The following is a 27,698-nucleotide window of genomic DNA, read 5'->3' as shown; positions in this document are numbered from 1 at the left end:
TGAGGAGTCGGGAACCTGTTCCATCTAAAAGGATGTCGTGATCGCACCCTGCAATCGTGTGCAACGGCCGTAAAGCACATTCAGGGAGTCAGGAGACGGGAGCGGGGGAGGTCTAGACCCTGTTTTGATGGGGGTCACTCTCTTCTCTGCTCTTACGGTATATAGGTCATTAATGCTTTCAATTTAAGAACTCTTTAACGGCTATCGACTGCAGCATTATACTTGTATGAATTAAAGTAAATATATAAATATATATAAATATATAAAAAGTAATTGAGAAAAAAACAAAAGTTCGGTGAGGACAATACTCTGCCATCAGTTATGATGTGGATACACTGTGATATAATATATTTATGTTGTTGGACAACATTAGTAGTTCTGATAATAAAATAGCGGAATGTTAAAGAGGGTTACAGGCAAAACCAGAACTTCGCGCTCCGATCTCATCATCAGTCACTTTAATAAAAATAAATTCATTTGGCTCTGTCCTGTCTTTTTATTGGTTTTAATGTGAATGTAAAATTGTACAGAACTTGCACCCAAATCTGTCCTCCTACGGTTATCTGGTGCCTTGAGAGAGATTGGGCCTTCCGAGGAGGGGAGAGACGGTTTGTGGCTGCACCTCTCTTTTCATGTTTCAGTTCCCTCAGCGGGAACAGATAAGTATTGTCTGCTTTCAGTAAAACTTGACGTAGCGAGCTGGCAGGTCCAGAGGGAGGCGGAAGGAAGTGCAGTTGTTGGGTCTGGTGTATGTGACAAATACGTGGTGGATTTGTATTGCAGTGTCTCATCTTGTCCACGTGACGTGACTTAGAGCTTTGGCTGGAAGGTAGAAGTGAATGAGGAAGTACTCAGCAGACTGCTGTGAGGTGGTCACCTCCAAAATGGTCTGTTTTCTTCTTAGTGAGGGATTGGTTTTGCAGTTTTCTGGCAGTAAATGGGTTACAATAAGATTTCTGTTCTAGAAGCTGTGATGTTGTCTTGGGGTATGAGAGCAGAAGGACCTCGCTGTCTACTTAGTGCGTTGTTTCTGTCTTAAAAAGGTATTTAAGAGGGAATCCTGGAATCTACCCGGGAACGCCTCTTCTAAGGCACCTTTTAGAAAAGATATAAATATAACCTGCAAACAGTATTAACTCTGTCCCGTTGCACAGTTGTTTCCAAGTTTACACCAAAGTGGTCAGACAGCCTGCAGTGTAGAGTAGATGCTTTTCAGATGGAAAAAAGCAGTAGGCTCTGTCATGTGTCTCAGTATATTTCACCTAGAACTTTAATTCTTGAAAGCTATCCTAGTGCAATGTTCGATGTTGCCCCTCCTCCCTCAGGTCGGTCTGGCACTTAGTCGTCAGATTATTTGTGCTGGTTTTTCTGGCATCATTCAGATCCATAACTGGGAAGAGTTCTTGGAAATAAAAGCAGATTTATGGTAAATCAGAAAATCATACATGTCCTGCTCACTTGTACCCCAGGCTGGAGGGTCCTTGGCTCCACGTAGAGACTGTATTCCTACAGCGGAACAATTTGGGTTGTCTGCCGTTCGTTCTGATGATTGTATAAAGCTGTAAGATGTAGTTTGGGGACTCGTCATTCGGTCCCATACAGTTGGTAAACCGAAAGTGTTTAAATAAAAGTAAATATTGGATTTCTCCTGCTTTTGCAGTCAGCAGAATCCCCATTGGGAGGTGGTGAGGCAGCTGTGGAAACTGTGGGCTGACCAAACCGTTTCTGGGGTAGGTCAGGTGTTGCAAGTGGTGGTCGCAGGGCTCGGTGGTGTCTGGAAGCTGGACAGAGGAATTCTAACGGGATTTGCACACTTGGCAGCAGATTTATATTTATTTTACATATTTTATATCTTGTTTTTTTCCCCCAGTTTATCAAGTGTGAGATCTTTTGTCTTATTTCCCATTTAAGTTGTGCATGCTTTGCATTATTTTCACGGATTTATTTTCTTCTTTCCTGTGGACACAATAAAAAAAATAAATAAATGCTACTGAACTCTTTACAAGGTATTTACACTTCTTCTGCCTCTTGTACCTTCCCTCCCAAACGAGCCTTTTCCTGCATTTAGAAATGTGTTTTCCTCCTGATATTTAACACTGTATGAGAATAAAATGAGATTGTGGGATTCCCTGGAGCTGTGAATTTTCCGTTTTGCACTTTTTTTTTTTGTCCTGCATCTTTCTGTACAAATTTGCACTTTTCTCTTTTTATCGCCTCTGTAGACCTGCTATAAAAAAAAAAACTAATAAAGGAAGCCTTATTTTATGTTGGTGGTAATGAATGTGTCATGTAATTCTACTTGTGGGGGGGGAAATGTGGGAAGAGACCAAGGCTGTTAAAGTGGACATTTCGATAACTTTACAGGTCTGCTTGAATACATTCCCGACGTGTCACAATATACAGCAACCATGTCATTTATCAGAAAAGCTTCACCCTTTCATTTCAAAAGCCATCCTTGAGCTCCAGTCCAGTGTTATTGCCTAGGCTGAGATGATATCAGTCTGCTGCAGGCAGGAGGAAGCATTTCCTCAGTCTCCTTTCCCCCAGTGATCAGACTGCAACATTGGATCAAGTCACAAGGTGAGAGGCTGCAGCAGGAACACATGTCAGATATTTGTGCTGTTTTACATAGATGTATTTAGAAGGTGTTAACAATGGGTGACCAAGCACGGGTGTCATCTGCTGTGTGGGGGTTTCACATGCACTCTTTCCAACCCTACAGTGCAATCTCCCCATTGCAGCGGCTGCTCTAAAATAAACCATGTGGAACTTCAATCTGTTACTGCTACCAACTTCCAGCCATCTAAACCTCACCTGCTGCCAGCTCTCCAGGTTTTGTGAGTACCTAAGGCATTGCTGTGTACTCCGAGCCTATAGACTGCTGTCACAACATGTCTGATAATAAATACAGAGGGGGGGGGGGAGCCCCACTGTACTCTCTTATGGCTACTGGGCTGATTGCAGCATGCCTACAGATGTTTTCAATAGTGTAGGTCTATACTATAGGACAGGCCATTAAAACCAGTGAATGAGAAGCAAGGTGGTAACAGAAGATCTGGGAATTGCTGTAACAGCCTACATTGTTTTTTGGGGGGATAGAACAAATTAAACAAATCCCAAAGTAATCGGAGACTGCATTATGAAGGCTTGAAGGTCCTTGTACCCAGAAATAAACTTGATCAATTTGTAGTTGAACCTGGACGTTAATAGGGCCTTGTCCGGCTACTTCACCTGCCGCAGAGGTCTCCATACACCCTGGGGTAAATAGATCATTCTCCGGGGTCTAGACACTGACCATTGAGGAATGCCACCTGGGCTGTGCACGACACACAGGGCAGGAGCCATAATCTGGTAAGCTTCTCTTGCAGCTGTGTCTGTTCTGCAAACCATCCTGGAACTGCCATTGCGCTTATGATCCACCATACTAAAGTATGAAAATGATGGATTCCTACACGGTGTACTCATATGCACCGGGGGGAGAGGGGGGAAGAATTTAATGCTGTCTGTGAATTTGCAGCAGGAGCCCAATACACATCCTAAAGCTCATAGGGTGTGTTCAGGAGAGAAGGTGTAAAGTGCAGAGTGGTCCACGCACAGTTAAAAAAAAAAAAGTTGCACCCACGAGCCGTGTAATACGTGAGATACAGGCTACGCAGGCTCAGAGTAATGGTGGCAAATTCAAAAATGGTGTTGCATCTTCTGCCACTGAAAGTGACTGACTACATCACACCCCCTAGGGGACAGTAACGAAAGCACACCCAGGCCTACATAAAGGTTATGCCCTAACGTATCACAGTGGTGGCCTTGGACTACCCTGCAGTTCCAACCAATACAATGGAGAGAACAGGCAAGATTCCAGGGGATATGCCCCATCCAAGCAGTCTTTGCCCTCCGATAGGCAAACTCCATAAGGAATCTTCATCATTTCAGGGTATCTAGGAGAGCACCTACAGCAGAGGCCAGTGCACCAAGGACACATTACAGGCCAGCCTCACCTTTTCCTCACAGCAAGGCTATGCCGACAATCCGCTGTCCTGGAAAGTTGCAAGGTGAGCCCCTGTGGCTTTGCAGCAACTAGAACACGTCTTAATAAAAACAGGACAAAGTGGGTTGCTCCTCTCAGAGCAGAGAGAAGATGTGGTAGAAGAACAGACATTATCTAAACCAGAGGCATTATGGGAGTCGGAGGGTCTATATTCGGCTACTATACAGCTTTGTTTGCTGGTGTCCAAACTCCTGATGGCAAAAGCATGACCCCCTGTACCTGAACTACATCCTGTGTCATGTACAAGTATTTTTTAAATGCAAGCCCTATCAGATTATATTAAAGCACAACACCACAAACAGACAAAACTTGTTTTATTTTGTGTTGGACAAGAAAGGGTTAGAGCCTTTGGTTATTATTGCCATTTATCCCCATTGGGAAATTTCCCCTCACTTCCTGTCAGAACAGCAAACAATGGAAAATGTCTACAATGGGGACAAGGACCAAAACAATTCTTAGTTTAGAGAGAGAAAGGGAGAACATCAGACAATGTTTGTGTATGTACCCCCTACCTGTCTGGTAACCACTACACACCTCCCTTCTTGGGTGTCACAGAAAGTGATGGAAAACCTCCCCACCCAGTGGGGTCACAGTGAAAGAACCTGACAGAAAGGTTAGCTCTTCCCCACTTGTTAGGCTTTACCTAGTGTAACGTGACAGTGAAGGGTATTACATCAGTAAGAATAGGCTGCAGGAAATACGAGGCCACAACCAGGGGGGGGGTCATACAAATAACATTGAATAGTATAGAATAAAATGTTTTATTGGACATGAAATGAATGATATAATTATTATAAAACTGTCCGGGATAAAAGAGCTGCGCTTGCATCTGAAACATTCTGATACATGTGTTTGTATAGATCACGGATGACCTGCTTATTGTAAACAGAACTTTACCAGTCACCATCCAGCATTCAATAGGGAAGTCTGAGGAAGGCCATAAAAGGTCAGGGATCAAGATGGCTCCAGTTTCCTCTTCTTCATGACAACACCAACGTTGTTCTGTCGATAAGGGCTTTTATCTATACAAAGACAGGAAAAGAATGTTCAAGGAGGAAAAATCTGCTTCATTCATTCCCAAAAACACTTCAGAAGCTATAAAAACCAAAACACTTTTTTGTAGTTTTTGTTTTGGCCAGAGGGTGAGAACCTCTATCAGTATTAGTCTATGTTTCCCAGTAGGGACATTGACCCTCACTTTCTGTCCTGGTGATTGCTCAGGAAGTGAGGAGAAACCTTTCCCGTGGGGTCAGAGTCAGGTATAAAAATGTGAAACCATTTCACCACTTTATCCCGGAGGGAAGGCAACCTCAGCACTCCAACCGGTGAAACTAAACATCTCATGAAGCATTGTAGTTTCACCACAGCTGAAGTGCAGAGGATGCCTACCCCTTCTCTATCCAAACCTTGAAGAGCATTGTTCTTTAGAGATGGTTTTTCTCAGACCAAATTTAGCAGCGTCAATATACATTTGTTAATCTGACAAGAACTCGATAGTTTATTTGCCTGCTTTCATTATTTTACCTTTTTTAAGACACACGAGGCTGATGATTAAACCCAGAAGACCATCGGCATCTTGTGGCAGAAAAGTAGTACTATAGTGTGCAGCTTCAGATAAAAAGTGAGTGTGCTGCTTCCTCTGAACTAGACACTGTTCTGTCAATGGCAGAGCGACATCTCTGCTGTCCAGGAGGATTCGGAGGACGTAGTGTCACAATACACCGCACTCAGGATATCGGCCAACAATACGTTTATACAACTATAATTCCTGCCTAGCATTTATTACATCGCCCAAAATCTACACTTAACCACGACATCCTACATGAATGTAACAAGTGTCTGCTTTGGGTTGAAACTTTTATGACATACAGAGTTATTCACAAAAGGGTGTAGGGTTTGGAGGAGGCCGGAGAAGTGAACAATCTAGGCCAGAATAGCTGATCTGGAAACATTCTCCAATTCAGCTCACTTCCCAGGTCAGCTATGTTGTCCTAGATTGTTCTCTTCTCCTGCCTTCTCCAAACTCTTCACCCTTTTGTGAACAACCCTGTTAGTCTGAAGCTGCCCCATTATTCAAGCTATTGGAGATAGGTGGTCTGGCTGCTGTCCTGGGAACCTCCCTGGGCTTACACCTTCCTGTTCTCCTGCTGGGTATCCAATAATTATCCCATTATAGCTAAACACCACAAACTACTTATCATCTATGCATCACTTACTCCTCAAAGGTATATCCTTGTTAAGCCAAGTACTACAATTATATTAATTAATTTATATAAGCAGAAGCTGGCAATCCAAATGTAACAAGATTCACTCTTTTTGGACACAAACGGACCATGGTGTGATTCCCCCCACCCCAAAATGGTTACACAATGAACAACTAAGCCTGTGTGCCCCCCCCATTCCAAGGAACCAGCCAGGATGTCTTTTTCTGGAAAAACAATGCAGCACCTGGCTGGGAGCGGAGATGAAGGTATTTCAGTGTACATTCTACACTAGGGGGGTGGGAAGTATATTTACTGAAAGTCAAGTTGTCCTTTAGGAAAATTCTAAATCTATTTTGCAATGAGAGAGATGACACATCTGCAGTGCGAGGGTCATTTCAAGCACTGCACACTGTCTGGAGGCAGAGTTGAAACTCCCCGGAGCAATGATTGCAGGCTCAGAGAATGTCAAGCTTTTGAGTGAAGCCGGTACAGACAGGCCAGCGGCTATTCAGAGAGTTTTGTTTTTAAACTGACGTTCTAACATCTGCCTTCTGAACACGGGTTTCATTTTTGTCAGTAATGTAGATGGACGGTACCTGCACGTTGCTGTGCTGTCAGGTTTCCGTGTGGTTGGTTCCATGAGGTCGGTCGCATTGGCTGGCGCTGGTCGGCTGGGCGCTGAGGAGTCTTGCTGCGTGTCATCATCTGATGATGCCCAAAAGGTGTAGCAGATGGGATGTTGCCATTGGAGAAATTTTCCACCTCTGCAGCATCCAATGGGATGTCCCAGAGCTCCGGATCGTCTGCAGCCAAACACAGGATTGGATCACTGGACAAGTTATTTTATATTCTATTTCATACAATCAGATTGAACCCTCATTATATAATCTTCACATGTGACACTGAACCAGGAATCAAACACTTTGCAGACAGTTCTCTGGTCCCACTCAGTGGGTGTATGTGTGCTGAGCAGGCATGTCGTATTCCTTCACACAGACTTTGGGTTTGTTCTAGGATTAGTGCATAACCCATAAGTACAACTTCCAGAGATATCCCACTTTATTGTGCTGAAGACGTTGTGATAAACCACAGCTGTCAACTCCAGAAAACAGGCTAAGCTTACAACACTGCTGGATTATAGCCACCCAGGGTACCTGTGCTTCTCTTATGATCAATTCTTATTTCCCTAGAGAGCCCTTGATTCCAGGCCTGGACTGTATACTGAGCCTTACCTTTTGTTAAGTTGCTGCCAAAGTCCACCCCCTCCTGGAGCTAACCCTATGCCCCTACTCTGCGTGCCCATAGGCTGGACCTAGACTGGCCACTGGGTTTGTGGCAATAGATTACTGAATGCGCTTAGCATTAGGAGAAGGCAGTGCTTAGTGCCGACTTGGACAGCAGCGTGAGCCTGGAATCGACAGGGACACAGAAAAGATTTGAAGATTATCACAGATACTTGCAAGCACCAAAATCTATAACTTGCCAGAAAATCTACCGAAAAAAGATCAATTAAAGGGTAAACCACATGCAGTATAAAGTGTACTGTTTTTAGCCAGTATAAGCAGACTGGAAGACTTGCATTAGGAAGCAGGAACAGAAAAACAGAATTGCTATGCAGAACTACTAAGCAAGAATATACAGTGAGCAAATACGGCTGCACCCATGTACTGCACAAACGACATTTCTTTTTTTAGGAGTAACAGCTATTTACTATAAGAAAATTAAACATATGTTCTAACTAGTATTGTGTATTGAATTATTGCAGCTTGTAAACTTTAAACCTGGCCAAAGATGCAAAACATTTTCCAAAATGAATTAGGGTAAAATCCAACCTTTGGGCAGAATTCAAGACCCTTTAAGCAGCATTGAGCCTAAAATTAGAACATTTGAGCAGTGTATGGTCAGCTTTACATACCGGGGGTTCCACATGTCTTACTGTGATCACTAACACAGATACACCAAATCTTTTGTTTTTTTGGATCACTTTTTGGTCAGACACAAGTGGAAGTTGTTGTAGGGATCGGTTCTATATTGCAGTGGTGCCACCTTTGAGCAATAGAGGTTGCGAGTTCAGCTTTGGACTCATCTGCCTCAACCCGATCCAGTTTTGTATGATTTTGTGGCAAGTTTTACAAATCTCATCCAGTTTGTGTCTTTTATAGCTGCACATCTTTCAGTATACGGGATGTCTGCTTTCCTGCTGACAGAAAAGATTATGGGAGCTCCTCCAGATGGTGCACTTGTGTGTGCAGATGGAAGACATCAGAAAACCCACTTTTGGAAATGCCTGAACACTAGGCCGTGACTAAGCTGTCACAGTCTGACACGTTGATGACAGCTTCCCAGTACATACATGACCCTCTCTGAGCGCTGGCAGTTCTCCGTATGCCGGAACAGAGTTGGTCTTAATTACCGCCAGTTTTCTCATTTGTAAAATGGCGATAATTCCTTTTGAATCCAAAGCAGCAGATTCTTCGAATGGCACAATTAGGAACGACCTGAATCTGTTGTTGGTGATGCTACCGCAACATGGCTTTTTTTTTTATTTTGGCGCAGGACCTTTTAAAGGGTCATACGGCCAAAAAAGTTGCACTACTGAATTTATCTTCAGGTTGGTTTCATACTTTGATATATACAGTGGTCTGACTGGCAGTGCAGGCTGGGAGTTATAGTTCCAGATCCCTGTAAAACAGATATATAATAGGGCTCATCCACACGTGTGTACGCCGACGCAGAGACCTGCTCCCACTTGTACCTGCCTATGCACGGTGACCTGAAGCTACACATTCGTGCAGGTCCGGGTGCCTGCGCTTGGATGCAGACAGTGCTCCCTCCTAGGTGCAGGTCTCTGCACAGGCGTGCGCACCCGTGTGATTGGGCCCATAGTGCGGTCTACAGCCAGCATTTAGGTGAAAACTGTGTTTATGTGGAAAATGTGAAGTTTCCTGGCTGTTATGGTTCAGTATGTTCCGAGTCACCCACAAGAAGGTATATCAGAAATGCATACATGTTCTAGGTTAGAGTGATAATATTACAGCAATGGAGGCATCAGTACGACAGCCAAAATGCGAAGTCAGCAATGGCAGCCTCCAGGTGTCTTTTCTTTAACCCTTTCATTGCCAGTGTCCTTTTTTTCCCCCCACACGTTAAAATGAAGATTACTTAAAATCCCCAAAAGATGATATAAATATAAAATGGTGACAGTTGCAATATTTTATGTCACACAATATTAGCGCAACTATTTATCAAACTAATTTTCAGCAAAAAATACACTCAATTTTAGTGCTCGCAAATACAATAACCATTTTTTTTGGTAAAACGAAAAGAATAGGAATTAGAGACCCAAAATGTCAAGCTTCAACATTCCACACAACTGTAAAACTCCAAATGTTTCTTAGGTGACACTTTAAAATCCTCTACAGCTCATCAGTTTAGAGGTAACTATGAATGATAGCCTTAAAATGACTGTTCTCACTCAGGTGTGCTTGTCAGCATATCCAATGTGTGTGGTGCAATCGTTGATTTCGAGCGTGAGAGCACCTGACGTTTATTGTTTAGATCATTATTTTCTTTTTACAAACTTTATTGTTTCACGAGAGGGCTGACAGATGTGTGACAGCATAATGCAAGTGACAGTTTCTTTTTAAGGAGACATCAAGGGACTATGAGACCCCCTAATGCAGTGGTTCTCAACATTTCTAGGGCCGGGACCCCTTGGTAACATTTGCCAAGTTGTGGTGACCCCCAACGGTAAAATTTAGGGTTGACACGGCTGCTGCCGCGACATCTGGCGGCGTGTCAGGAGAACTGACACTGCTGCGCTAGGAGAGGGCTGAGGAGGACTCTCACCGAGCACAGCAGAAATCACACAGCGACCCACAGGTTGAGAACCACTGTTGTAACAGCTAAAATGGCAAACCATATAATGCAAGCCGAAGGTGTCAGCTTTTATTATTAATAATGATGATAATCACTAGATGGGGACCTGATGGAGAACTGCAGGTCCCCCTCTGCTGATTGACAGCAGCAGTGGGCGGGTGCAATAGCTAGTTTGCTATTGCAAAGTGAAATAGCCAATAGGAATCTAGCTATGCATTCCAATGCGGATTTATTTATTTTTTTCTGACTTACGGCGGCCGGGGCTCCGATGTCAGAAATAATTTTTTTTTAAAAACGATCACAGCGAAAGGTTTACTCTGCTCGAAAGAGCAGATTAAACCTTTCGGGAGAAAGTGTTTCTCTCCCGGGCAGCCGGGAGCTGCTATCCAATAGCGGGAGACTCCCAGCGACCTCTGGCAAATTGTCATTCGACCCCCGAAGGGGTCCGGACCCACAGGTTGAGAACCGCTGCCCTAATGTCACCTCTGTATACTGATGAAGCTGAATGAGTACAGAGCGTACCCGATTAGCTTCATCCCCGGCCAGGGTATGACATTCTGAACCCGGAAGTGATCAGAGCTAATCGCTTCTGGTGTTATTCTTCAGAAGTGGGATCAGTGAACAGATGTTCTCCGGTCTCCCGCCGCTCTCCATCCTGACACCTTTCATTAGGATCTCGGGTACCCAGAAGGGACTGGGGATCTTGGGACACACAGTGGTGGTAGGGGCGTCACTTTAAGGCAACATGTGGAAGGGATTGGCAGCTTTACAAAATCGCTTCCACAAGAAAGCCCATAGCTTACCGTGACAATGTAAATAAATTCCCAACTACAATAGCAACTTGGAATCTGTTTATATGTCAGCGCTGCTGCTGACATATGCCTTATAGGGAGGTGGGGGCAGCAAAGGGGTTAAAACTGATTTCCAGCCTGTTAGTCATGCAGTTGTACAGGTTCCTCTGAGAGCTCCTCTCAGTGTGCATTAAAAGCTGCAGCAAGACAGATAGAGCCAGTCTCATTTCCTTGATGGAGGACATCCATCATCTAGCGCTTTCCTCTCCAGCCGGACTGTCCCTGGCCTGCTACTTTCATTAATTAGATTTCAGCCCTTTCAATGATGGAGGCTCAGCATCAGATGTCGACAAATCCGTCTGTATGCAAATGTAGCCTGCCTAGGAACTCTGACTCTGATATTTTCAGGAAGCTATAAACAGCTCCCTCCCACTAGTCATGATCTGCCTACATTGCAAAGAGAAGTACAAAGCCCCAGTGATGACATCACTAGCTCTAAAAAAAAAAAAAGGCATGAAAAAGGAAAGCTTTATTTAAAGCTTACATGAGCATATAAAAGGTCTCTTATATTTATTTCAGCTGTGTATTCAGCTTCTTGTCTGCAGTTCAGCTTAACGGGTTAGATTTAAGGTAGAGAGGTTCACCCTCGGCATTTGTCTTGGTGATCATTGTCACCAAGACTGAAATTAAGGATAAATCCTATCACCACAACAGAAATAATGTACATTTTGTAATCTGTACATGGCTACCATCATACATAAGGGGTGAATCTAGCAGACTGGTACCAATCTACACCCCACCCCCTCAGGACAGATCCCGAGCTCCGCTATGCCTGATGTGAGCCCGGGGCCGGAACAGCGTCTCTGTGACCGGAGATCAGAGGGAGATCAGAACACAAACTCCATCTGGGCTCCTCTCCAGTGTCAGAATGCAGGAAGTGATGTCAATTACATAACTTCCGCATTCAGCTGTCATTCCCGGCTACAGAGGCCGGAGAGAAGCTGGTGAAGCAGATCTCTGCTTCATCAGCTTCTCTGGGGGTCCCTTGGTGACATAAGGGGTCCCCCGACCCCATGTACACACGAAAACATTCGTCAATGCGCCTACGCGCAAAAATGACAATTGTGCCACACGTTACATATCACTGCGAACGTCAGAGTGCGAGCAACTATTCTAGGGCCATCAATCACTGATAACAGTAAACTGATGAGCGGTAAATGACTTTAAATTGTCGCCTATGGCCAATTTTGGGTATGGTCGTTTTTTTGCGACTTTGCGGGCACATGCAATTTTAATGCTTGAGATGTTTGGTGTCTATTTACCCGACGTGACCCCGTCTTTTATATTTTTCCAAAAAATAAAAACCCCAGTGGTGATTAAATACCACTAAAGGAGAGCACTGTGTCCCCCCAAAAATGGTATAAACTTCATTTAAGTACAGCGTTGTATGACGAAATAAATGTCAGATTACCGCAGCGCTGAATACTGAAAAATGGCCAGGACAGGAAGGGGGTTTAACACCCCGGCCATCAAGTAGTTAAAGTGGATAGATCCAAAACTTTACTACACCCAGCTTTCCTACTGCTAGTCTAAATGCAACTGCTCCAGGCCCCATCTTGCTGCAGGTTTTACACAGAGCAGCACGTCGTTGGAGATCACATGGCTGTCGTCATGAGGTCACTAATTAGCGCTCTAAAAACACTGCAGTGAGGATTTCGGCCCTCTGTTAAGGTGACTCAGTCAACACATTTGTCACTAGTTTGTATTTTTCTTTGACAAACATGAAATTCCTGCTATTAAAGTGATCTTCTTAAACTTAGTCTAAACGCAGTTTTCATAAAGAAACATCTGAAATGACATAAAATATGTGGTAAAATTATTTACTGAATAAGCACCAACTACAAAACGGTAAAAGAGTTCTGCGCTTCACAAGGCCATACTTAAATACAAAAATAAAAATTTTTTTTTTTTTTTTTAATAAAGAAGGGACCAGAAGATTTCCAAATCAACAAAGAGATACGATTGAAGTGCCCAGACAGAGGACCTGGATAGCTCAGGACCTCGGGAGCTCCCAGGGCACCTCACCTGCTAGGTACTCCTCTTCCAGGGCTGCCATAACCTTTGCAGATCCTGCAATTGTTGGAGTGCTGTGACTCAAGGGAGGGACTCTTGGAGCACTCGATGCTCCTGAAATGAAAAAAAATGAGAACAGAGCACTATGTTTATAATGGAAAGAGAATCAAACAAGCTATAAATATAAAACGAATAACTCCACCTCCCCCCTTCCGCCCCAAAGCCCTCCCACCAAAAAAAAAAAAGAAGAAACAAAACAAATCACACTATACATACCTTTTTTTTTTTACCTCAGACTGGTATGGTGAAGTCACGGGTCCTTCCTTCTCTGTGTTGAGAAGTATACTCCTTGACAGTATAAGTCCAGGTGTATTGTGACTGCAGGCTGCATGATGATGCAAGAGGAAAGACTGCAAGGAGAGTTACCTCCTATCCCACCAGTCATGCATTCAGATCTGCATGGTATGCAAGTGCTGTAGGGTTTCTGTAAGTTCCTGTCAGATGGTGATAATATGCCGGTGGATATTTTCAGAAACACGCTATTCAGATCTCATTTGGAGAGACGCTTCAGCCAGAGAGATAGCAGGGAAGAAGCCACTAATGCAAAATGGTGGCAAAGGGCTGTCCCTATATGTCTCATTCGTACCTACATACATTTGGTCCCCTGAGCCAAGTGTAAAAAGATATGTTGTTGCTTATTCTACAAATATATTCTAAAATGGCATTGACAGAATTGTTGGTACCCCTAAAAAAAAAAAATATTATAAATATTTGGATCATAGTGATTATTTAAACTGTTCAGTCAGCCTATTTAAAGGGAGAAAAGTAATCACTCAGGTGTTTGGTTTCATCATGTGCACCACACTACACATGGACCACAGAAAGCAAAGGAGAGAGTTGTCTGAGGAGATCAGAAAGAAAATAATTGACTGGCATGTCAGAGGTAAAGGCTATAAGACCATCTCCAAGCAGCTTGACGTTCCTGTGACTACAGTTTCAGATATTAAGATGTTTTTAGTCCATGTGAGTGTAGGCGGCCTCCCAGCACATAGCCCGTAAAAGGAAAGTCAACCCCAGATTAAACAGAGGGATAATGTGAATGGCAATAAAGAGGCAGGGAAAACTTCCAAAGACATACAAGCTAAACTCCAAAGGTACATCAGTGTCTGATCACACCATTTCTTTGGCTTTTTGAGAAACATTGGACTTAAAGGAAGAAGACCGAGGAGGACTCCACTGCTAAAAGAAAAACATACTTTGGAATTTGCTAAAATGCATATTGACAAGCCACAAAGCTTCTGAGAGAATGTCCTTTGGACAGAGGAGACATAACTGGATCTTTTTTGGCAAGTCACATCAGCTCTATGTCCACAGATGAAAAAAATGACGCTTACAAAGAAAAAGTACCTACTGTGAAACATGGTGGGGGCTTTGATTTATTATGCTGCATCTGGCACATGGTGCCTTGAATCTTTGCAGGGCAAAATGAGATCAAGACTATTATGGAATTATGGAGAAAAAATGTACTCCCCAGTGTCAGAAAGCTTTTATACGGACATCATGGGCCTCCAACAGGTAAATGACCCAAAACACACATTGCCACCTTGTCTTCTAGTCACATGTGGTTAAACTTCTACCAGGTGCACGTTTCGACTTCATCTGATGCCAGCTTCAGGCAGTTCTTTGAGCTGCAGGCACTCCCTAGTTCTGTTGAATTTTTTTTCTTCTTGGGCCTGTTGTCTGTGTGCCCACCCTTCAGTTGGACTGCATTTGAATGTCCTGAAGGTTAAAGATTTCCTATGTTTCCTAATGGATGAGAATTTTTAATAGGATGTTTGCACACACCATAAAATCCATTTCATGGAGCCCATTGCGGGACACTGGTCCCCCACCAGTGTTTATGATCATGTTCTCAGTACTGCTTTGCTGCAAAATTGAAGCATGCTGGTAGTGGGAGGCGTTATCCTGTGCTGGCTTACAGTTTTTTGTTTGCCAGGGTCCACTTCCTCCATAAACCTATTTTTGCATCATTAATTTTATAACAAGAAGAAAACCAGCCTTCAGTTTCCTCCACAATGGTCAGTAAGTCTGGTGTTCTTACCTCCGTGTTCTCCGTCTAGAGATGTTGCAGCACTCGGATTCTGTTTCTTCTCCATCTCCTCACGGAATCTCTGCTGCAACTGCTTTTGCCGCAGTTTGCGTTGAAGGGTGGCGTCCATGTCTGTCTGCAGAACTGAAACTGACGAACCCAACCCGGAGCTGAAAGGAATGAAAATAAAGCATCTTTTATGAATGGATGTCTGTAGCAGAAACTTCCCAAAATGTCCTCTAATCACAGCTGTCTATACGTATCATCCTAAAATGAGTAAAAGCCATAATGCTACTGTTACCCAAGAATCACTGCAATGGTGCTAATGTCAGAAGTTTCAGTCATTTTACTAAGTCATAGGGATTTTGTAAGCAGGACATGCAGATAAAAAGATGCAAGAAAAAAATGACGAGTATATTTGTAAAGTAGATATAAACTCAAGCACTAAACTCTCACAAATACTTTAACATAATAATGTGATTTAAAAGTTTTTACCTTTTGTTCCACTGAGTGATGTATTTATAAACAGAGAGCAGATGTCACTTCCTTTGATTGGCTATGCATACCCTGGCCCTTGTTTTATAGCCTGCTCATAAAATGTAGGCTGTGGTGCCTATCCTCAGGTACCGCACACAGTTCTCTCTGCTTAAGCCCTCATTAAGCCTTTTGTAGCCCAAAAATACGCTAAAGAAAAATTTCCATTAATTTCTATGGCCATGGTCACATTAGAGCATTTTGTCCCTGGTAGCAAACACCCCCCAGTACATGAGAGCTTCTTTTTAGCAGATTGTGCTCTTCTTGGTTCCATAAACTTCAATAGAAACACTCAAAAACGCCCGTTTGCTGCGTTTTTGCACATTTTTACATGGATTAGTCCATTCACGTCCATGTTTCACGATCGGCTCGCAAAAAAACGTGACTGTATGTACGCACATTAAAAAAAAAGGTGCATATTGGATGTTGCTTAGGTGTGAATGAGGGCTAAATCAGAGTCGTGATGGAAGGAGAGCCAGCCATGTGACTTTGACAAGTCACCTAATTAGGCTCTCCTCTGCGATTTTTCTTTTTGTAAATTATGTATTTAATAGCTGCCGCCTGAAGCTGGCACATTGCTGTGATAAACACATTGCTGTGCTTTCTAAATGTGCGTTGTTATTTGTTTGGAGTACTGCTGCTTTTTCAGCCCCCTAGCGTTTGGTTCTACTTTAGGTTTCAATCTTTTTAAATTCCCATATCATAATGACTATGATTAGTGTCAATACAGATTCAATACCATTTACAGTATAAATGGAAAACCTTTCATCTATTTAACATACTAACACATTGCGATATGGTGAAACATGTAAGTCCAGAGCAGACAGATGCTAGAAAGTCAACCCTGCAGCTCTCCCATGAAATCCATGTCACAGACAGAGGGCAGATTAGCATACCTAGAGTCGCTGAAGTTGGGTTTTGGCATAGTACTTCTATTGTCTTCTTGGTGTGGTTTGCAAGGAGACTGTTCACATAATGATGGCAGCTGCTGCTCAGCCCTTTCTGGATGATTTTGGCCCATACGTTTCTGTTCTTGTAGCAGACTGTTATATCGAGCCCTGTCCAGAGAAGCATCAAAGTCCTGTCGCTTTGTCTGTGCTACATTAAGATCAGGAGGAGGCTGGAAAGCATTGACTTGTTAATAATGTTTACAAGGAATATAATAGGAGTAACTTTCTTCTTTATTGACCAGAACAAATGAGGAAACAAACCAATCACTGCAGAAGGGATCAATAAAAATATACCGTATTTTTCGCTCCATAAGACGCACTTTTTTTCCCCCAAAAGGAGGGGGAAAATGTGCCTGCGTCTTATGGAGCGAATACCTATCGCCCGACGCCCGGGACATGCAGTTTCGGGCGCCGGGCGAGTAGTTTCTTTTTGTACATTCAGCCCTGCTCCTGACAAGCAAAGCTGAATGTACAGTGGGAGCCGCTGTTCGTTTAATACAAGGGATCTAGTTAGATCCCTTGTATTAAATCGATCGGCGGCGGCATCAGCGATCGTGTCCGCCCCCCGCCGTGGTTTTCTGGGCCCCCTGTTCCTCTGGGGGACCGTGACCCGTCACGGTCCCCCATAGGAGCTCACCATAGAGCAGACGAAGAATGTCGTTCTTCGTCTGCTCTGTGTGATTACTGAGACAGCGCCACCTGTCTCAGCAGTCACTAACTGCAGCTTCTGTGACAGAATTTCTGTCATAGAATTTCTGTCACAGAAGCCATGCATCCTATCGTCCGGAGCGTCTTATAGACCGCAAAATACGGTAGCTTGTGTGAACATGTGGATACAGAAATATAGGAACTGTTGTTGTTGACTTGTAATAAAAAAGGAGCATGTTCTGAGGCTGTTATTCTGATCCTGGCCTAATGATTATTTAAAAGCCAAAAATTTAAGGACATAACCCCTTCCACCTCCCAGTTGTAGCAAGCAGTACAAACTTGAGGGGAGGGAGCAACGTAGATCCAAAATTTGCTTCATCAGCTTCTCTCCAGGTTCTGAAGCTGGAGAGTGACACAAGAATGCGGAAGTGATGTAATATACATCACTTCCGCATTCCGACAACAAAGAGTGGATCGGAGGGAGATTGTGTACCGATCTCCCGGTGATCCCATCACAGAGCCCCCATGCAGGCGCGGGCTCACACCAGGCACAGCGAAGCTCGGGACCAGAGGGAAGGGGGCGGCACATACCGGCATGTTATACAAGCGATCGCTTGTATGTTAACAGGCATCAGTGCCTGTTTTTAAATCCGAGCAGTTTCCTGCGTGAGTCGGTGGGGCTAACACGCAGTCTTGACGGCCTGTTACATCCAGGAAGCTCCCGGCCGGCCATTTTTTTACAACGGCCTGGCTGGGCGGCGGTTAAGTGAGTCCACATAACTTTAGAAGTATGTACAATCTTCACTTTAGTAGATGGAACAACCAAATATTAAAATGTGTGGCCAATTCCCTTATGACTCTCTTCAACTTATCCGCCAATCCACTTTTAAATCCAAATTCAAAGAAGTTTACCGCCACGATTCCGATAAAGGGGGTCAAGGAGTGAGCAATATGTTTGTAGTCAGAACAAAACAGGAGTCAAATTGTCAGGTACAATGCCAAACTTGATTACCACTCACCAATTTGGGCAGTTTGTTGATAGCTCGGAGATAATCTTTGTCCAGGATGCAGTTGCCAAGAGAATTTCCAAAACACCTAACACCAAAATTCAAAGGGAGTTAAAAACTATGTTTTATAGTAGTAAAACATCTTTTATAAAACAGTAACACTAACAGCAAAAGATAAATTCAGTCACAGAAGACATGTGACATATGCTCTAAAGAAGAGCAGAGTTGGGTACAAGACTACACAGCAGATCATAACATTTACTGTTGTTTATCAACTCTCCACAGGCAATCTGAAAGAGAAACAGGGAGGCTCCTTAAACTGACATAAGGCATGAAGCAGAACAGAACTGCCTGCAGCTTGGCCAGCTCAGTATGACGTATGTCAGCTGCATTCCCTTTGGTTACATGCTCATGCTTGCTGCAGCGACCATGAACTTATATCAGAAGAGTCCCCCAGAATCTGCTTAACAATGTAGAGCTGTGATCAGTCACCCGCTGACTAAAGCCATTCATAGCAAATCTGACTGCCTGCTGCTGCCGCCTGCAGTGTGCCCTCCTCCCTCCCTGTACTCTCCGATCCATGCTGTTTGATCATGTGCCCTCATGAGGTGCCACTCTCTTCTCAGTCTTGTGTGCCCTGCTGCCCTCTGCTGGCTGTTGCCCCCCTCTGCCCTCGTCCATTAACACCAAGACTGGGATCCTGGTTCCCAGTCTCATTAGTCCCGGAGACACCACAGTAAGTGACAGGAAATGTCTTCAAAGCAAGTTAACTCTTACACAGTTGTTACTGGAACAGGTGTAACTATTGGAATTTCCCCTTCCCTTCTGTTACATTTTGGCATTCCCTTTAATCCCTGTCTCGTTATCACTGGTCACCGTTGCCAACATAGCTTCTAAATGCTGGTGCCTGGCTTAAGTCATTTCTGATTTAATGGTAATGATCATGCATGCAGTCAATATTATTGATACTTGACCCAGATATGTGTTACAGTTGGTGTGAGAGCAAAAAAAAAAAAAAAATTACATTTACAGAAAGAAAAACAACAGCAGATCATGTACTTCTCTCACATCAAGTTTCTTTTAACATAGCTGCAAATCACAATTCCTGATATATATATCTCAATCATACCAAGCATTGTTCAGGTAGGACAGTACAACAGAATAGCTGGAAAATTAAGAATCGTAGCTGAATTATATGAGGAGCGGGAGCCTCTCTCTCTTACTTAAGCGCTCTTTTTAATCCATCAGTGACAGCCTCCTTGCGAGCTTTCTCCAGGGACAGTGCCTTAGATTTCAGCCCCTCGCTAACACCGTACCCAACATCTTCATGGTAAGAGCCATCCTGGTTGGGGTATAGAATCATTTGAACAATTTGGTAACACCGTACAGCATCTGCACTAAAATCAAGGCAATCCCACACCATGATCTCTTCATTTACTTCTCCAGAGGTAAAGGGGGTACAGATGTGACTCTTGATGTGGTTGACGCTGAAAGATTTGTGTGGCCCCTACACTGAGAACAAAACTAGTATGGATTGTGAAAACAAAGCCAGGCACTTTATAAACCAACAACCAAATCAGTGCTCATTCATTTCAGTGTTGGGTGGAAATTTCGTAGCTTTGGCACTTTTCGGTGGAATTTACCCTGAATAAAAATATTTAAAATTTGTTCACACTAAATACAGTGAATTTGTCTTCCCTGTGCTCCCCTCATCCCGTGGCTAGAGCCCCCAACAGCCTGTGTAAAGCTCATTATACACATTACAATATAAGCATTCAATCGTTCAGAATCAACTTTAGACGTACCAAACCTCTATAATATGAGGACCTCAACTATCCAATCAATCTGTAACCAAACAAGCAGACCCTTGCACAACAGTTGTTAGTAGATTTAAAGGCAATTGTTCAATCAGATTATAATGTGTGTGGTGAGCTTTAGTTTCCACTTCCCCAGAAAGTCAAAGGTTAAACAGATATATGCATGGCCCGCTCAAACCAACACATGACAGTGCTTGGGCCTACGATTCGCCACTCTAGCACCAAGTGCTTAAGCCCCAGACATGACGCTCCATAGTGGACTGTCGTGTGTTCTCCCATAAACAGATGGATCAAGTATTTCTTGGGGTGACAGGGAGCAAAGGCCAGTTATGCTTGCTTTTTGTACCATCTATAAAGTGAACTTATGCCTATAATAGGCAAAGTAAAGACACACTTTAAGGACCCTGGCACATGAATTTAGGAATAGATGAAACTGAATTTCAAACAAGCCGGTAGTGGTAACTTCTTAATGAGTGACATGCAAGAAATAGTAGGCACCACTACATACCCTGTTTCCCCGAAAATAAGACCTACCCCGAAATTAAGACCTAGTACCATTTTTGGGAATTGCTAAAATATAAGACCTACCCCGAAAATAAGACCTAGTTGTGACCATTCCCAGGGTCGGTGGTGGCATAAAGGGAAACTTGAAGAGCTGCGGGAGAGAATCAGTGGTACCAGCGAAGCCGGCGATAGGGAAATCGAGGCCGCAGTGCAGGCAACAGAGCCACATAAGCCGATGTTTCCTCTATAGCCCCGGCTCCTGTCACAGGCAGAGTGATACCAAATGCACTTCGCTCATTCTGGTTACCAAATTGCTCTTGGAAACGTATGGCACCCCTGATTACCCTATTCTTAACTTTGCCATTTTGGATTATTTAATTTGAATTTGCATTAACTTTGGATTGTTATACATAAAAAAAAATAAAGACCTAGTGTGTTTTTTTGAGCCACAGAAAATATAAGACAGTGTCTTATTTTCGGGGAAACACGGTACCTATATGTAGTGTCAGTGTTCTAGTAAGCCCTGTGAGCACCTAAACCCAGGAGGTCTAATACATAATTAATGAAGTCAGATCTTGGCCCTACCCCTCCTGCATGTTCTGCAGTGGGGAAGTATCTGAGGCTTCAGCATGCATTTTTATGTGCTGGGCCTCCAGTGTGTCCCTATGCCTTACAAAGGAGTGGGCTCCCTCCAGGCATACCCTGCATTCAATTTATCTACTGCTTTATATGCTCTAATATGGAGGCTCTCCGAGTTTAGAGCTAGGACCACACATCACAGAAGAGCCTTGACAAGGCAGTGTGGCTTCCACATATTTTGCAAGAAACCTGTTTTTAATGCCAGCTAGCTGGTAAGTGTGCTGGAAAATGTTTTGTATTGTTGCAAGCCCTTCCGAGTGCACCTTGCTTTTCAGGCTAGTTATAAATTGATTTGTGGTTTTTAGGTTAGTTTCGCTTGGATTTATTTTAGAACCCTGATTTTAGAGGCTCCTCAAAAATTACACTGCACAGAAGCACCAGGAGGTACCTACTATTACCAGCATGTGAGTGGTTAGCCACGGCATGTTTGATTTAAAGAGAAATCTAGACAAGCACTTACTGTGTGGAAGCACTGAAGCTTGATCAGGTTTTTACTGCTTTCTGTGTTCTTCATTGCGATCTCGTCTCACTTAGGTGACCACGCAAAGTAAGGAGAGAGTAACCCAAAGGGGAACACAGACGGCAATAACAAGCCCACAGAGCTCTATCCCTTCCTTAGGCCATTCAACAAAATGTACCTGGAGGTCTAATTTAATATTAAAAAAAGTGTGCCTAAAAATAAATCGGAACAAGGTGCAAGTTTGTTCAGCTCATGTAAAATACCCGACCTTCAGCTGGACTTTGACAAACGCGCAGACTCCAACATAGAACTTTCCGTTACTGAGGTCCACAAAATCTGCACAGAAAACATAATTTAGTGCAAAAGATCTGATCTTTCTCCTTGAATTATTCAGCAATACAACAGGGTATTGTTTCAAAGGTCTAATAAAGCTAAAAGCATTGTACTATATGCAAATGGTATTGTCTTTTGAAGCTCATGCATGTCCATTCTGTTGTACTTCCAGGTGTCATTAGCAAATGGAAGCAAACAGTTTTAACAATAAACATTTCAGAGAAGCTGTTAGGGCAGCTGGTTTTGGTCACAGCTGAGGTTCCCATCCAGTACTGGGAGCTACCATCATCTAACTTGCAGAACTGGTGCTACATCGGGAAAAAAAAAATCTCTACAGCATTACACACAATGGAGGACATTTATGAAATCAGTCCCACAGTAAGGCAATGCTAATCAGAAGCAGTGAGAATTATTATTAGACAGATATGCAGTATATTATATTGCAGTTTGATTCATAAATTCTGCCTTCTGCTGTTCTGAAGCAGCACTGTGACAATATATCCCCTCACCACTTCTTAAAGATGGACTCTTTTTTTTTTAAGTACCATTGTAGTGGGGATTCCCATGCTTGTTTAGACTAGGGTTAGAGCAGGGGTGCCCACAAGGTTTAAAAAAAAATAATGAAAATAAAATAAAAAATAGTAAAAAATAAATAAAAAAAAAAATGTTGTTTTTTTCCTTGCCTCAGGCGCGAAAGTAACTGGCTACGGCTATGCTCCCGTGGTGCGCGTGCGGCTGCCGGCTGAATGTATTTTTCGTTGGTAGATCTCAATTAGCTCGTCATTTGAAAAGTAGATCTCCAGACGAAAAATAGTGGGCGCCCCTGGGTTAGAGGAATAAGCTATAATACTTACCTTACTCCTTGCTCCAGCAGAATGCCAGTGTTCACCTCACCTCTTCGACACTCTGTCGTTCACTGGAGCGTCCTAAAGTACAAGGTAAGACTACTGGGTCTACAATGAACGTCATGCCATTAGAGTGGGAGTGCCAACCACAGCGGGGGGAAAAAAAAGAGGCTTAAGGGGAAGCTTGCTGAAGCAAGGAATGAGACAAGTTTTAATATTTGCAATATATTTTGTGCATCTAGTTTTGTATCTAATTTGCTTGAAAAATGTTGCTTTCCTCAAGCAATGGCAACCAGCAGCACTGGATGGAAGCCTTGCCTGAGCCAAGTAAGAGCATAACCGATACATTCCCTTTAATTAACACTATAATAAATAAATAATAAAACTATGGGATTAAGTCAATTAACTTAATAATAAGGAAAGGACACAAAAGTGCCCATCCAGTTGACTATAAGCAGACCATTTCTGGTACCTGTCCCTTTTCTGGGAGCTACTCACCAGGAGAAAATTTTTATTTCATAACGTATTTACTTCATTTTATTTCCATATGTGGCCCCCTCCATTTCAATGTACCACACAGTTTTTCAATAGTCTGGGTATGCAATCCTGTGTCTGGGTGAGTAAACAGTGTTACTTATGATTGAACTTGAAGAATCCCCTCTCCTCTAGGTCGCTGGAGCACTATCCCCCCGAAGAATACAGGAGGGTAGTCAGGGATCTGTTGAGGACTTGAAGTATGCATTTCCCCAAAAACCCACTGTTGTAAGAGTACATGACCTGCATTATTTTTCCTCCTAATGGACAGTCCACTATTACGTTCAGTCCTTCTGTTATTTTCTCAGCCTTCTCACACAGTTCCAAGACACACACTTGCTTTATAAATATTCCTCCAGTTCACGGCAGATAATTTTAAGGTGTATGGGCACCTTTAGAGCCCAACAAGACTGCTCACATGTGTCAGATCTCATCACCTCAAAAGACATGTTTCAGGCAAAATAATATATTGCCTATGAGTTGGGTGTCCCAAAGTCCATATGAGTTGGGTAAGCTTTCAAAGTATTGTTGGCACATTGGGCCTTATCTAGAGGGTGCCAACAGCCCAAGGTTATATATAAAGTTCTTGGAATTACAACCAGGAGATATTTCACAAATCTGTAAAGTGCATCCAATTTTTTGTTTCCTGTCAGAGTAACTCACCCACATTCTGCTGAGATATGGAGTGCGACCAGCCATTGTACCCAAACATTTCATTGGCCAAGCTGATTACTCGGTGTCCTTCAATGTAACAAACCTTACAAGAGAGAAATGCACACTCATAAAGCACCTTCTTGTATTCAAGGAGCACAATTTAATAATACAGTTAAAGGTAATCTCCAAGCAAAACACACATTCCAGCATGAAATATAGAACGGGAAATTTCTATTATCTTAAAAGTTTTCTGAAGTATCCTCCTCCTTCTTATTGCCTACAGATACCAACTCAGCATTGCAGACAATGTGCAAATGTCCCCACCCCTTGTCCCATGGGGTGGTTGTTTAGTTTAACGGAGCCCTACTGGCCTTCCCTAGTCACCCTTCCATCTCACAGTAAATTATTGTTTTGGGTAAATTAAAAAGCTAATGTATGATGCAATTCCCAAAACTAGCGCATACTGGCCCTGTCACATTTATACTTTGAGCTACTCACTTGGGATAAGTGTGTAGGTAAGGACTGCAGACTTATCTGTCACAATCCTGATCAAAATACTTGTTCTAGGTCGGTGACATCTTAGAATGTATTGAACTCAGTGGGCTTGTATAAAAGACAAGCAACTGTAATTTTTAGATGGTGGTCTGCAAGGGCAGACTCCAAAGAGGTCAAAATATTAATACATATTTCACGGCAATACTGTAAAATATGATCAAATACAGTAGCAAAACATTGCTCCATCTGGTTGAAGTCTAAATACTACAAAGCAGCCAACCACATACAAACAGGGGAGAAAGTGGGAGGAGGCACGTATTCCAGGCAGCGCACGGGCCTATTCAGGAGAAAGAGGACAACAGGGTAAGTGGACTGGGAGATGCTTTTACACATATAGGAGTGGAGAGGCCTGGTGGGTGTTTTATGCATAGTGTACAGGTGGAGAATGTAGGACTGGGAGCACTGCATTACGGAGGTTGGCTTTTACATGCTGGGGAGGTGATGTGTATAACTTGACTGACCCTTACTATGCAGACCCCCCCCCCCCCTTCTATGGGGAAAAGGAACATGAAGGGAAGCTGTGCAGTCATGTGACAACGGAATAAAATATCCAGAAAAGGTACACAATTTTTAAATACAATTATAGTTAGCAAACATATTTGTTGTATTGGAAAGTGTTTTTTTAGTAGTGTGTTCACAAATATTTTTTGGGGGGGCCATGATGCAGGCATGACAAACTGAGTCAAGCTTGTGGATGGAAGCTGAAGCAGAGAGTAAGACTGGAACAATGGAGAAAAATGTATTTAGGATGCTTTTGCGCACGACATAAGGATGGTAAAACAATGTGCAGGTAAAGGTAAAAGACAGAGACCACCTAAGGTAGAAAGAAGACCTTAGGCCTCAGAATTATCTTATTCTTGTGGATAACCAGAAAAGGCTCGTTAAAATTAAAGATTGCCAACTCAGAAACATTCCTGGGGCGAGTGATGGCGATGAAAAAGGAAACCTTGCAAATCAGTAGGGCAAGAGGAATATCTCTGAGGTTCTAGCAGCCTCTAGAAAGAATTTCCAAGGCAGAGATTTGGCCCTTGATAGTACTTAAGGCAGACTGAAGGAAATATAGTATATACATAATCTTTGATCCGCACGGGGAAGGGGCAAACAGGGTACCCTAGTAGGGGCAAGCCCTTCTCACCATCGAAGGGGCAGCTTGCTCAACTGCGCAGTCACTCAAAGGGAACATGCCTCATTCAGTCTTTAGGGACAGGTCACCACCGCAATGGACCATGGTCCTGGACATGTAAAGCACCCTGGGGCAACTACACAAGCTGCAAAAAGTGCAAAGAAGAGAGCCCCTATAAAGCATCTAGTGCACTAAGCACATTACAGGCTATCCCCTCATATTCTTTAGAAAAGGGTCTGGGTACGGTCCGCCAAGGAGAAAACCTGGATAGCTGCGGTTAGGTGCCGCAGTAGCTATAATCAGCAAAAAAAAAAAAGCTGCTAGAAGAATCTTCAGAAGAAATAGCAGGAAAGGCTGCACTTCACCTAAGGACATTAGCAAAAACTAAGGCAGGCTAGAAATGAGACATGCTATACAGGGCTGTTCAGCAGCTTTAATTGATTGTGTCCAATCACCTGAAGGTAGCTGCATAACCCATCTCTCCAAATAATTAACTCCCTGTGTCTTGTGATGTGCAATCAAGAAAACAAACTTGCCATAATATAACAAAACTGATTTTGTCATATAAGAGAGCTTCAGCTGTCAGCAGGATTGTAGCAATTCATATGAGAGTCTTGTATTCGTTAAGTATCAAAGCTCCACAAATATGTGACAGCAGGACGCAGTGAGAATTTCTGTCTATGTACCTTCTGTCCACCTCCTGCCTGTCTGCTGCTGATATACTCTGGTCCCAGCTTCTGCCGCAGAGCATTCTGGATAGCCTGGTACTCCTCCGCTGTGTACTTGTGCTGCAACAGGAAAAAACAAAGCCTATCAATATGTCAGACAGATGGCTTAAAATCCATAATGAAAAAAAAAAGAAATTGCTGGATGCAGACATAACACACTTGTAGATTATTGTTATAGCACTGAAAAACCTGCATCTTTTGGGAGACAAACAACACAACTCCACCGTTCCCTATTAAGAATATATAAATCCAATTTTTTTTTGTAGTTGTGGATACAGCAGGGTTGGTTAAAATCTGTCAGTTTATTTTTTGCTGTTTGTGTCCCAATGGGGAGATTCCCCTTCATTTCCTGACCTGGAGATGCAAGAGGAAGTCAAAACAAACCTTTCCAAAATGTAACAGGTGCACATGTCCCCCATTGGAAAGTTTGACCTCTGCTGTTGTGGTGACAAAAACCTGACATGGTTCTGACCAATTGTCACTCCATTCAAAACAAAAACTTTGAGGGCTAGTTCACACCACAAACAGTGCATTCCAGCCCAAAGTGGTGCCGGAACACACTGGATCGCATCCCGGGCCAACTCCCTGCGTTCAGGGGCGGGAGTGCACGCAGCATTTTTTCTGACCGCACCAGATCGGAATGCAGGCATTGATGTGCCACACTTCCAGGGAGCCGGCCGGGATGCGTTTGTGGTGTGAACAAGCCCTGAAGCACATGTTTACTCCAGCTTGCAATTCTGTATCTAGTCAGTCAGCAACTGGGCTACAGGTTGTGTTGTGGCATTCACTGCAACATGAACCTTTCATTGACTGCAGATCATTTTTTCCTATAAAATAAAAAAAATAAAAAAAAGGTAAAAATTGCTTGTGTGACACGGTCCTAATGAACAGCTTCCTACAGCGCAGAAACCCCTCACAGTCCCCTCAAAGTCAGTAGTTCCTGGGAACCAGAGGTGGAAAACAAAAGTACAATTATAATTCTATAGGTCCTTACCATCTTGTCTTAAATTGTATTGTGTGGGGGAGGCTATGTTTATGTTTAAAAGAAGTTAACCTCATGGTTGGGATTGGCCTGTAGGGGGTCAATTGTTGCACTTTATGTGTGCCCTCACGGCTGTGAGTGCGAATGTTGTAAATGTATTACTTGCAAAAAAACTTTAATAAAAATAATTAAAAAAAAAAAAAAATTTGTATTGTAATGTCTTCCTTATATTGTAAAGCGCTGCGCAAACTGTTGCCGCTATATAAATCCTATATTATAATAATAATAATAATACTGGTAATAA

At 43.1% G+C, this 27,698-nt stretch overlaps 1 protein-coding gene and 1 long non-coding RNA gene across 2 annotated transcripts in view; one reads left to right on the top strand and one right to left on the bottom strand.

Annotated features, from left to right (window-relative positions):
- Positions 1-612: 612 nt before the first annotated feature.
- Positions 613-20,344, top strand: LOC108804629. Its single transcript, XR_001942370.1, has 3 exons — positions 613-741; positions 1,343-1,344; positions 20,333-20,344. It is a non-coding gene; the product is annotated as an uncharacterized LOC108804629 (long non-coding RNA).
- The window catches only part of RAD52 (RAD52 homolog, DNA repair protein), a 23,606-nt gene continuing 861 nt past the window's right edge, over positions 4,954-27,698 (bottom strand). Inside the window, exons 2-11 of the mRNA XM_018576455.1 lie at positions 26,371-26,472; positions 24,016-24,109; positions 21,909-21,976; positions 19,444-19,562; positions 18,233-18,308; positions 16,512-16,735; positions 15,094-15,251; positions 13,005-13,106; positions 6,846-7,052; positions 4,954-5,067 (exon numbers count right to left, since the gene is read on the bottom strand). Of these exons, the coding sequence (XP_018431957.1) occupies positions 5,000-5,067; positions 6,846-7,052; positions 13,005-13,106; positions 15,094-15,251; positions 16,512-16,735; positions 18,233-18,308; positions 19,444-19,562; positions 21,909-21,976; positions 24,016-24,109; positions 26,371-26,472 (1,218 nt within the window). The 3' untranslated portion in view covers positions 4,954-4,999. The remainder of the gene's footprint in view (positions 5,068-6,845; positions 7,053-13,004; positions 13,107-15,093; positions 15,252-16,511; positions 16,736-18,232; positions 18,309-19,443; positions 19,563-21,908; positions 21,977-24,015; positions 24,110-26,370; positions 26,473-27,698) is intronic.

The sequence above is a fragment of the Nanorana parkeri genome, unplaced genomic scaffold (genome assembly GCF_000935625.1).
Source record: "Nanorana parkeri isolate BGI_ZX_2015 unplaced genomic scaffold, ASM93562v1 scaffold67, whole genome shotgun sequence".
NCBI classification, from domain to species: Eukaryota; Metazoa; Chordata; class Amphibia; order Anura; family Dicroglossidae; genus Nanorana; species Nanorana parkeri.
The sequence above is the reverse complement of the archived record's forward strand: the minus strand, read 5'-3'. Positions and strand labels throughout refer to the sequence as shown.